Consider the following 12601-nt stretch of genomic DNA (forward strand, 5'->3'; position numbering starts at 1 on the left):
TTCAACGTACATTCACACAAGGCTGGCATGGCACACAAGGGGTGGTTGGCTAGCACCACGCCCGGCCGCCTCTGTCTCCCCGGTGCTGATGGTTACACACTGCACCAGGGAATCAATTAATGCCGAGTCGACCTAGGGAAGACCCAGCATCAAATTTCGATTTAAAGCTTTCGTGACTGCAGGGATTCATCTTCTTGGTTCTTTCGGTAAAGTCACGTAGAAGGGAAGACTCTGTCTACTTGACGGACCTGTTCTCCACCTGAGGACGGCTGCTTGCGTTGTGGCCGAAACGTCGTGAGACCCAGCATCAGTTCAGATATTCGTCCCTGGTGTTGGGCGTGAGCGGGAACCGAACTCGGGTCGCTGGGTTTGTAGCACAGTGCGCTAACCACTGCATTACACGCTCGTTTCATCGTTTAAAACCCAGGACAGGGGGTGGGCAACGCCAAGCGCCCTCTGGCCCAGAGGTCGCAAACGGGTTTTGTTTCCTTACCCGTACCCGGCCGCACCAGGGTCGCAAATGGGTACCCGTACCCGTACCCGGCCGGGTACGGGTACCCGTTCCCTACCCGTACCCGTACCCTACCCGAAATGAGTGACAAACGGTTACTCACCAGTGACTCACGGCCTACCCGTACCCATACCCGGCCGCACCAGGGTCGCAAACGGGTACCCGTACCCGGCCGGGTACAGGTACGGGTACCCGATTGCGACCTCTGCTCTGGCCTTTTTTCCAGCTCTGACGTTTGACACGGGAAGGTGGCGGCGGAAGTTTGTTCGCGACCCACCGATGGTGGTAGCCCTGCGTGCTGAGCCAGAGCTGAACGTCGGCTGGCTGCGAGTGGATCGAGATCTCGGACAATGGATCCCGGGTCACGTGGTTCGGCTGGCTCACGGGCGGATTGGCTACCAGCCTGAGCCGGTTCTGCAGCTCCATCGTGAGGAGGTCCATCTGTGTGGTGCGGCCTGGAGTGAGGGGTGGGGGGGGAGCAAACGTGAGACACAGAACACACGCAGAGAGAGAAAGAGAGATGGGAGGGGTGGGTGCAGAGAGATGGTGACTCAGAGATACGTGCTTGATAATTGGTTTTTTACCCTTCTATCTGGCAACAAAGCTGACACCTTTTTTTACAAGGAGTCATGTTTGCATAGACCACAATACCTGCAGTCGTAATGCAAACAAAAAACACAACTCTGATAATGTATGCACTGTCCTTGAAGTTGATTGGTCCACACCCGAGACAGCTTTCCTTAGAGCCTAGTCTCACATGGGTTGGACCAGATGACGCCAAAAGGCGCAAAAAAAAGGTGTCAGTTTTGTTGCCAGATAGAAGGGTAAAAAAACAATTATCATATTTTTTACTGGCAAATGAGGTTACAATGGTGTAGATACGTGCTTGTGAAGAAACTTTTTTTTTATAAACAAATTTTTTTATTTTACCAGATGAAGCTCACTGAGCCGTTAGCTCTTTATCAGAAGCGACCTGGTCACAAATGACAGCTCAACGAAGTGGCTTATCACCTGGAAATTTAAAGCAGCCAAATATTCGAAACGCGTGTTAATTCTAAATGTGGAGGGGAAAAACTGGAGGTCCCGGAGACCAATCCACGCGACCACTGGGAGAGAGAGAGACATGCAAACTCAAATATACAGCAGCAGGCGTCGTCAGGATCGGGATCTAACCCACGACCTCCTGTGTACCTGGCAAGCGAGACAACATCTCCTAGCCACCACGGCACCACTGAATGCCTAGAGTAAAGCCACAACGTTGCTCATACCAAATGTACGATGGTGCGGTAGCTATTTTACTACATTCGTTGTGTTGTCTGACTGTGCGCTGATCAGATCGTTGTGTTGTCTGACTGTGCGCTGATCAGATCGAGAGAGAGAGAGAGACTCTCTCTCTTCTTGGTTCTTTCGGTAAATATTTTTTTATTTTACGTAATAAAATATTTTATTGTTTTAATTTTATTATTTTATTATTTCCCTTCTACGTGACTTTACCGAAAGAACCAAGAAGATGAATCCCTGCAGTCACGAAAGCTTTAAATCGAAACTCTCTTTCTTTCTCGACAAGAATACCACATGAAGGTCATGCCATCTTGCTCCCTCTCGATGTCCTCAAATAATTTTTGCAAATCTTCACTTTGCCTTTCGAAAGGAGACGCCAAAACAAATAAAGCCACTGGTGATGTTGCAACTGGTCGTTTTTTTTATTATTTATTGGTCATGTTTCAGTTTTTTTTTTTAAACCGGAAATAAAATAATTCGCCGGTCGATTCTGAGCGACTGAGACGCCAAGAGAGATAGCGTGCCATGTGCCTAGGATATATTCACCGAACCTTCTCTCAGGCTGGTCATCGTCGATCTGAGGCGACGGCCAACAATAACGACGTCCTGCCTGGCCATTGCAGGTTGGCTGTGCTCCTCTTTCGGGCAGCCTCGCTGACCATGCCCCACGCACCCTCCACAGTTGAGCCGAAGCTCCGATTCGGAGTTCCACCACGGCTGCCGAGCACAGCCCTCCCCCCCCCCACCCAAGATTAAAAATTGCCAGGGCACCTAGCAAACAAACGGCGTAAAACGGTGCCTGAATGTTAACCGATTTTATGTTTGAATACTTACGGTCGAATGGGTCTTTTTTTCGATCAGGCGCGCTGTCTGTCGTTGGAAGGACGGGACGGGCATTATTAGTTTCTGCTGCCGACCACGCAGTGCGCAGCACGGCAAATTGTGACGCTTCTCTCAACGTCCGCAAATTGAGATCAACATTTTCACCCATGGTGGGCGAGGCGAGTGGTGAGACAGGGGCCTCCGCCTCGCCTCGAACACTGATGCCACCCTCTGCCACCAGTTCCTCATTTGCGAGAACAGTGGCAATGCCACGTGACTCATGCCCCATGGGGCCCAGGCGTCAACCCCCAACGAGGCTCCTAAATTTAAAACTAATTTCTTTAGCGCTCTTGTTCGCTACATACAAAACAAGTTCAACGTACATACACACACATACGACGGTGAGCACGACTCACTCCACGGTGCATTTAGTAAAACTCAGCACATTGGTCAACAACACTGTGGCCTTTAAAGGAAGGGTATGTAGTAGACGACGTTTTGGGCAATGGCCCTTATTCAGAGCAAATAGCATTTCTCTCGTAACACGAAATAACACATTCCTGCGGAGGGAGCTGGTAGGAACGTTGGGTTGCTCGGTCAATGGCCAGGGTCAACGGCGGCGTGGTGTATTCCGCAAATATGCCCGACTGTGAGGGTGGGCACAAACCGGCGTGAGTAGGTTAAAAGTTGAGTTTTATAAGGGCACCACGGGGTGACCAGCCCCTCCCCACCCAGCCCCACCCCTCCCACCCCCCACCCAGCCCCACCCTCCCCACCCAGCCCCTCCCCACCCTCCCCACCCAGCCCCTCCCCACCCTCCCCTCCCCACCCAGCCCCTCCCCACCCAGCCCCTCCCCCCCAACCAGCCCCTCCCTGCACGACGGACGGACACAATAATCCCCTGTGATGGATATAGTAGGAATGGTGGAGGTAGCAACGATGGTGGTGGTTGTGGTGATGGTGGGTCTTAGTGGTGATGGTGGTGATGGATATATTAGAGATGTTGATGGTATTGATAGTGGTAGTGGTTGTTGTTGGTGGTAGTGCTGAGAGCAGTGATAGAGGTCGCGGTAGTGGTCGTGGTGGTAGTGGTCATGGTGGTAGTGATGGTAGAGGTAGTGGTGATGGTGGTGCTCACAGATTGCGTTGTCGTCAAAGAAGTGCCTATCCAGTCCGGCGGAATGGGGGCTTCTGCCTTTCCTCTGCAATGAGATCATCATTATCATAATCATCATCCAATACCAATACCTGCCATTCACCACAGCGCCTGTGCCAGGCCAGGTGTGCTTTGAGGCCACGTGAAGTGTTGAAGGCTCGCTGACAGGAGGTCTCGGGACAGATCATCATCACCACTACCATCATCATCATCATTATCACAATCAGCACAATCATCATCATCAACAACAACCACCATCATCATGATCAATCCCACCACCATCCCCACTATCACCATAAACATCATCCCCACCATAAGCATTATCGTAATACTCATCATCACTATCATCATCAATATGATCAATGTCATCGTCATTATCAACACCATTGTCATTGTGATGGTCATTATCGTCACCACCATCATCATCATCGTCTTCATCATCACCACCACCACCACCACCCAGTTTCAAGACCATCATAATCATTGTCACTCCATCGAAAAAATGATCACCACCACCACCTGTGTGAATTCGACAGCACGTGGTCTGTGAATTAGTGACACGGGTAGTGCTGGATCGTGCAATCCATGGTCTGGCTCTGGTGACCGCAGTTATAAACCTGCTCCGATCACAAGACGCCGCTGACCGCTCACCAGGGGTTCGACCATGTTGCTGGGAACAAAGCCAACGGATCCGTTCTCGTTCTGCACCTTCCACCAGTTGCTGCTGTCATCCAGGACCTGGGAGGAAGCAAAGAGGCCAGTCACTGGAGGCGTTTGTGCAAGTCCTTATTATGTATGTCAGTTGAACACGTAGGCTTTCGCGACCAATATCATCCATAGAATCGTTTTTTGGGTTAGATCGCGTAAATATATAAATGTGTCGTTAACCCCGCCACCACCCGACACAGCCTATTAGTGAGGTTTGTCACGTAAACAGCACGTGCCAATTAGTTACTAGTACAGCACACCGATGTGTTGAAGAGCAAATCAACAACATTTATGTTTCGCCAGTAATTACAATCAGCATCATATATAAGGGGAACGGTAGTGTCGTGGTTAGTGCACTGCGCTGCGAACCCGGTGACCCGAGTTCGATTTCCGCTCATGGCTGACAGCAGTGACGATTATCTGAACCGGTCCTGGGCCTCCCCTAGGTCGCCTCAGCCTCAAATTAGTACCTGGTGCGATGCGTGGACATTGCCTCCCACCCCCTCATGTGCCATTCCGGCCTTCATAGGTGCTCGCTAACAGTACTTGCCCCAACAGTCTGTGAGGGCTATATGGGGGGGTCTCTGTATATGCATGTATGTTCAGGTTGCCACATACATTTGTTTGTGAGAATTGTACTTCAAACTTACTGGTGAATTAACACAATAATCAGCACGTTAAACTACTTGTACAAATTGCCATTTCATTCATGTAGCTATGTCGGGTGGTGAAGGGTCTTATGACACGTCATTCCCAGATCATTACATGGTTCAACCCAAAAGTAAATTTTGAACATAATATTGTCTGCGACAACCTGCACGTTGAGCCAGCGGTATCGCGTAGAACTTTATTACAGTTCTTGAATACAGCACAGTTCGGATAGGTCTCGGCTGACTAAGAAATATGTCTCTGGGTTTGTTCGGTGCAAAAAAGTGGCAACCCTTCCATTCGTACAAAAATGTTTTGTTGCAGGGTCAGACAGATATGCGTCAGGAGGCGTATTTTTGCGCCGAGTAATGTAATCGCCTTTTTTTTCTAACTTAACTTGATTGCACCACTGCCAACGCAGCGACGTCACCGAACGATTCGCTTTACCTCGAGAGTCTCCTCCCTGTTGATTGACAGTTCTGCGCTGCTCCGGGCCACAAAATCGTACTTTGCCTTCACGAACTTTACCAGCGGAGGCCGTGAGCTGATAAGACGCAACAGACGAGACACGCAAGATAGAATTGGACGTTACTGAATGAGTACGTGTTCGACAGCGTGAACTGAAACTTAAAACGTGTGGGTTTTCAGAGTAAGGAGGCGATGATTGCTGTGTACAGGGACTCCTCTACTTACGAACATTCGACTCACGAACTTTCAGAGATACGAACAAACCTGTCCGTATGTCCAGTCGCCTGTTCGGACCGAGAGTCGAAAGTTCAACCGCCGCGCAATAGATGGCGGCGGCGGTGGCATCTACATCTGCATAACGTAAAGAACCGGTGGCATCTACATCTACAGGAGATTGTACAACTTTAAAAGCCATTCCCCGTGTTTAGTGTACACGCCGTACAACGCGTTTGGAATCGAAAGGAGTAAAGTTGGACTTACGAACAAATCGACTTACGAACAGACCTCTGGAACCTAACTCGTTCATAGGTAGAGGAGTCCCTGTACTGTAATTTTAAAAGGGTGTTTTTTTTTCACATTTGGCACATTTGGCCCGCGACGAGTGATGTCACGTGATCTTTAACGTCCACTGTGAAGCCGATAGCCCGTATTTTATGATCGATGTAGCTGCCGAAGCACGGCATCATGGCTGGAACACAGAAGTCCGACCGGTGGAGGTGGGCTGCAGAGGTTTTGTGGCAACATCTACAACCAGACTGCTTAGAGACCTGGGAATTAAGGGCCAGAGCCAGCGTTCGGCAATCAGAGCTGTATCGGAGGCGGCAGAAGGCAGCAGTCAGTGGCTCTGGATGAAGAGGAAAGACCCCAGCTGGGCCCTGAAGTGAGAGGGCCAGGAGGTATGCGGTCAACAATGCTTGACTCAGGGAGGAGGACGCCCCTGCCATGCATAGTCCCATGGGATGTTGGCTATCAACAACAAGGCAACTCCTATGACTAATTGGGAATGGGACGCAAGCGTAGGATTGATCACCCTGTCGCTGGCCGCCTTTGGGGAGGGTGTATAGTATGAAAGGCCGAAACACCCTAGGAACCAAAGGTACACTACTGACGATGCGCTCCCAAAATTTCACCAGGCTCACTGTTCATGAACTCTTGGAAGTGCTTGCACAAAGGATAGTAACATCTCATCCTGTGTTCTTGGAATCATCATTATTTGGGGCTGCCAATGGATTCGGACTGAGAACCTCCGCAGCAAGCGGCGAAGGCCCTGCCGCTGGGCCGCTGTCACGGTCCTGTCGGGGCCGTTCTCCAACACAGGGTGATGCACTGCTCTCTGCGATGGTTTCCGAACGGGACGCTCACGTCTCAGGAAATTACGCTGGTAGGACGGTCGGAATGAAATTGAGAAAAAACGCGATGAGTAACAAAAAAGTTGGACCATTGGAACCTCATTTGCCAGTAGAAAAATATGATAATAGTTTTTTTACCCTTTTATCTGGCATCAAAACTGACACCTTTTTTTTTACAAGGAGTCATGTTGCATAGACCACAATACCTGCAGTCGTAATGCAAACAAAAAACATAACTCTGATAATGTATGCACTGTCCTTGAAGTTGATTGGTCCACACCCGAGACAGCTTTCCTTAGAGCCTAGTCTCACATGGTGTTGGACCAGATGACGCCAAAAGGCGTGCCTTGTGGTCTATGCAACATGACTCCTTGTAAACAAAAAAAGGTGTCAGTTTTGTTGCCAGATAAAAGGGTAAAAAACCAATGATCAATTATCAAAAAAGTTGGACTTCAAGGTTGGCTTCTGAGGTGACACAAGGCCTTGGTGGTGGGGGAGTTGGACGTACGGTTGTGGCGGAGATGCTGCCATGCCTGGGTTCAGCCTCTGAAAAAACACAAAACAAACCCTTCATCAGCATCATTATCAGCTATAATTATTAATGACACATATAATCAGCAGCATCTTTATTGGTTTGCGCTCAGTTTTCAATCACACAATAACCGCCATTCGCCACTAAGTGGCGGTGATGTCACCACGACACTTGTACCAGGCTAAGTGCGCTTTTTCTTTCAACATACGTATACATATAGCCTTGCACAGACTGTTGGGGCAAGTATTGTTAGTGAGCACCTATGAAGGCCAGCATGGCACACGAGGGAGTGATGTGGCCAGGACCACTCCTGGCCGCCTTTGTCTCCCCAGTGCTGGTGTCTACACACCGCACCAGGTACTTATTTAAAGCTGAGTCGACCCAGTGGAGGCCCAGGACTGGTTCAGATATTCCGGTCATGAGCAGGAGTCGAACTCTGGTCGCCGGGTTCGTAGCGTGGCACGCTAACCGCTACACCACCGCTCCCCATACACGCACGAATACAAAGCAAGATCCCCAAAATCGCCTCAACAGACTGTTGGGGCAAGTGTTCTTAGCGAGCACCTATGAAAATACACACACATACACGCTTGCACACCCACACCAACACATTTGTATATGCACCGACATTTTCTCCCTGCAACAGCGGATGCGGGTAACAAACCCGACCTGGTGCCACCTGACCCGCGCTGGGGCCAGCTCGGCACGGGCCCCGGCACGGCTCGAGTTTGCGTAGTGGAAAAAACGACCTGGTGCCACCTGACCCGCCCTGGGGCCAGCTTGGCATGGGCCCCGGCATGGCTCCAGTTTGCGTAGTGGAAAAAACGACCTGGTGCCACCTGACCCGCTCTGGGGCCAGCTCAGCACGGGCCCCGGCACGGCTCGAGTTTGTGTAGTGGAAAAAACGACCTGGTGTCACCTGACCCACGCTGGGGCCAGCTCGGTACAGACCCCGGCATGGCTCCAGTTTGCGTAGTGGAAAAAACGACCTGGTGCCACCTGACCCACGCTGGGGCCAGCTTGGCACGGGCCCTGGCATTGCTCGAGTTAGCGTAGTGGGAAAAACGACCTCCCCCCCTCCGGCCTCCGTCGTCGTGGTCTCTCTCCCGCACTCACCTCCCCGCGATCCAGCGACCCCGACTTGTGGGCGACGGCGTGCGACGCCACTGCCGCCGACTCCGGCGGCTCCGTGGGCGCGGGTTGCGCCGGCGGCGGGTGTGCCGGCTGCGGGTGCCCTGGTGGCGGATACGCCGTGGGGGGGTGCGCCGTGGAGGGCGATGGGGGCATGTGATGCGCCGGCTGCGCTGGGAAGCCGAGCTGGTTCCCGATCGGTTCCTTGAGTCGGGGGGTGTAGGGGCTCGACTTCCAGCCCTTTGGCCACTCGGACCTGTGCGTGAAAACGGGGCGGTACCACGCGGGGGTTAGCCCGCCGATTAGCCGGGGCTCCCGTGGACATTCGGCATTCCTATGGCAACTGAAGAGATCTCAGGATTGGGTGCGTCAGTGTCATTGCCACGTGACGGGGTAGGTGAGAAGTGAGACGGCGGACGAACCCGGCCAACTGAGTTGCGATTCGTGGCCACGGCAAACATCAGTCGTGGGTGAAAGCAGAACCAATCCCGGTCCTCCCCACGGGGAACTCAGCCTTAAATGAGTAAAGATGTGTAACGTCATTGCCTTTGCCATCAGTACTTGTTGTTCAATGCAATTCAAATAGGTCGCCCAAAATTACGTATATCCAAGGCCTGATTTCGGATTGTGTGTACAATGTGTATATGTATACGTGTGTGCATGTGTGTGGGGGGAGCAGTAGTGGAATGGTTGGCAACCCGAGTTCGATTCCCACTCACGACCAGCACCAGTGACGATTATCTGAACCGGTCCTGGGCCTCCCCTATGTCGACTCAGCCTTAAATGAGTACCTGGTGCGGTGTGTATAAATCGCCACTGGGACGACAATGGCGGCCGGACGTAATGTTGGCCACCCACCCCCTCCCGTGCCGTGCCGGCCTTCATTGGTGCTCACAAACAGCACTTGCCCCAAAAGTCTGTGAAGGCTATACGGGGGATCTTTGTCTTTGTGTGTGTGTGTGCACTCAGACAAAGATAAAGGGCCTCACTCTGGCTTAGTCCAGGCATCTCCCAGGGAGTTCCAAAGCATCTTCTCCTGCGATGTGAGGGTCGCCTTCATAAAATCCACCGTGCTCTTCGACAGAGGAGGTGACAAGATTGTCCGTCCCACATCTGGCCCTGCAGTCATAGCTACCATCTGCAGCAGCAGCATCATCGACCATAATTAACAGTCATCGTCACCATCTTTATAATAATCACCACCACCACCATCAGTTCTATTACCACCACCGCCACAACTATAATCATCACCAACATAATCATCATCAATACCACTGCCATCACAATAACACACGCGCACTCACACCATGGGCTCTCAGCTTATTCCCGGCTCAGCTCAGGCTTGAGCGGCTCAGGTGGTTATAAAGACGCACGAGCGGCTCAGCTGTGGCCTGGCTCAGGCTCAGTTCACGGAGATCCTGAAGCCTGGCTGGTACCGTGTTTTGAGCCGGCTCAGGTTAAGCGTGGCTTTGAGCCGTGGCTCACTTGAGTCAGATCCAAGCATGAGCCAAGTCGTGACGTAGAACTCTGGCCTCAGCCCTCGCTTACACTCATTCACACACGCCATCGATCTCACCATTTGCAGCGGCCTCATGAGGTGATGGAGCATGTCGTTGGCGGGAGGATTCTTCAGTTGAAGCTTCATATCCGACTGCAAGATCAAACCAACGAAACAAAAGCAACCAAGGCGTGAGATGCCAGGACACGCGTCTTAAATTTGTATTTTTATTTTACCAGGTAAGGCCCACTGAGTTATAAATGTTTTTTCAGGAACGACCTGGCCACAAATGATAGCCCAACGAAGTGGCTTATTACGTGGAAATGTATAGCAGACAAATACTCTAAACGCATATTGATTCGAAATGTGGAGAGAAAAACCTGAGGACCCGGAGAAAAAACCACGCAACCACGGGGAGAACATACAATCTCCAAATATACCGGCGTCAGGATTTGGATCGAACCCAGAACCTCCCATATACCAGGCAAAGTAGTTAACATCTCATCACCATGGCATCTTACCATGGGCAGTGTGCCACAAGTGGTGGCGCGCGCCGGTAATCTGCCAAAGGTGTGGTTCGGGGTGACGGATGGTGAAGGCTTTCGCACAGGGCCGGCCCGAGGCATAAGCGAACTAAGCGGCTGCTTGGGGCCCCCTGGCCACCAGGGGGCCCCCGAATCGTTTTTTTTTTTTAATAAAAGAGTGAAGTATTTTAAGTGTTGTTTTTATTTTTTATTAATACATAACCTCACTGTATTCGTTTATAATATTCGCTATAACATTATAGTGTGACATTTGTGTCAATAATCTTCTAGCACAGATGAGTCTGCGTGGTGGGAGGGGGGCCCCCAAATCAAATTCTGCTTAGGGCCCCCAAGAGGCTCGGGCCGGCACTGCTTTCGCAAGTCACTTGGTCAGTTTAATTTGGGCAAGGCCTGTTGAGCTGAGGCGCTCTTCTCTCAACGGCGGCCATGTTTGTTTGTTGTAGTACGGAGTTAGACTGATGGCCTTAATCTAAGTTGTCTTGTGGTTGTTGTTGTTTGACTTGCATCCCACTGGGATTTTTGCACACAGCGTTGGTGTCCGGTGCTTTTTTTGCAATGTTTTGCTGTCTTTTCTTGGATTTTCTGTTTGCACTTAGTCACATAGTCACTTTAAGATGTTTTCTTGTTCATGTTTTAGTTTTATGTTTGTTGTGGTTGCACCCGATTCAAGAGCCGAATGGCTCACAGGCAGAGGTCGCAAACGGGTTTTGATTCCTTACCCGTACCCGTACCTGGCTGCACCAGGGTCGCAAACGGGTACCCGTACCCATACCCAGCCGGGTACGGGTAGCCGGGTATCGGGTAGGGTACGGGTATCGGGTACCCGGTTGCGACCTCTGCTCACAGGGCTATACCTAATAAATGAACTTGAACTTAAACTTGAAGTAGGTCGCACGGGGGGTTTACGGGGGACAGAGCCATGGTGGCCTTGTGAATGAAGCGGAGCCCCCTGCATTTAGCTCCTGGAAATTTCTACGTGATAAGCCACTTTTGTTGAGCTATCGTTTGTGATAGCAAGGTCGCTTCTGGAAAATAAGTCAATACCTCAGTGGCCTTTACCTGGTAAGAAAAAAAAATAGTTCAGTTTTATTTGTATGTTTTTTTAAAGTGATTTGTTTATCTTTCCTATACTTTGCACTCCTATTGTATTTATGTATTGTTTGTTCGAAAATTCTGACCCGCCCCTACTGGACATCTGTGAAAAAGAGCTTCGTAGCTCATCGGATTCCTCCAGTTTAAATAAATATTCTGATTCCGATTCTGAAATATTCTCTCTCCTTGCGCCGCCGCGTGTCGATAGCGCCTCTCCTCCCAACGACGGCATGAGCAGGTCGCGTGACACACCACCCGCCGATCGGAGCCATTTTGGCCGCGAAACTTGACATCGCTGCCCCTCCCGAGTTCACTGACAAAATGCCAACGACGTTGCGTTGAAAGCATGGCGAACCCCCCCTAGCGCTCGCCCCCCTCACCCCTCCAGCCCGTGGATCCCTGGTGCAGTTGCACCACCTTTCGCACCTCCGATTAGCACGCTTGGCTACGTACGGTGCGAAAGAAGTTCAACGTACATACGTAAAACGCCTGGTCAGATGACGGTGACGGTGCGTCGTGTGCGTTCCTGTTGCACGATCGCTAAGCAGTGCTGTGTGAGCCAACCGCAAGTAAGCCGATGTAAAGCTTTCGTGACTGCAGGGATTCATCTTCTTGGTTCTTTCGGTAAAGTCACGTAGAAGGGAAATAATAAAATAATAAAAATAAAACATAATAAAATTTCGATTTAAAGCTTTCGTGACTGCAGGGATTCATCTTCTTGGTTCTTTCGGTAAAGTCACGTAGAAGGGAAATAATAAAATAATAAAATTAAAACATAATAAAATTTCGATTTAAAGCTTTCGTGACTGCAGGGATTCATCTTCTTGGTTCTTTCGGTAAAGTCACGTAAAAGGGAAATA

General features: G+C 50.6%; 1 protein-coding gene across 1 annotated transcript in view; it reads right to left on the minus strand.

Annotated features, from left to right (window-relative positions):
* The window catches only part of LOC144942527 (epidermal growth factor receptor kinase substrate 8-like), a 34225-nt gene that overhangs the window by 1550 nt on the left and 20074 nt on the right, over window positions 1-12601 (minus strand). Inside the window, exons 11-19 of the mRNA XM_078869390.1 lie at window positions 10183-10257; window positions 9596-9744; window positions 8592-8862; window positions 7452-7489; window positions 5574-5670; window positions 4422-4508; window positions 3753-3816; window positions 2627-2662; window positions 789-966 (exon numbers count right to left, since the gene is read on the minus strand). Coding sequence (XP_078725516.1) covers window positions 789-966; window positions 2627-2662; window positions 3753-3816; window positions 4422-4508; window positions 5574-5670; window positions 7452-7489; window positions 8592-8862; window positions 9596-9744; window positions 10183-10257 — 995 coding nt within the window. The remainder of the gene's footprint in view (window positions 1-788; window positions 967-2626; window positions 2663-3752; window positions 3817-4421; window positions 4509-5573; window positions 5671-7451; window positions 7490-8591; window positions 8863-9595; window positions 9745-10182; window positions 10258-12601) is intronic.

The sequence above is a fragment of the Lampetra fluviatilis genome, chromosome 27, assembly GCF_964198595.1.
Source record: "Lampetra fluviatilis chromosome 27, kcLamFluv1.1, whole genome shotgun sequence".
NCBI classification, from domain to species: Eukaryota; Metazoa; Chordata; class Hyperoartia; order Petromyzontiformes; family Petromyzontidae; genus Lampetra; species Lampetra fluviatilis.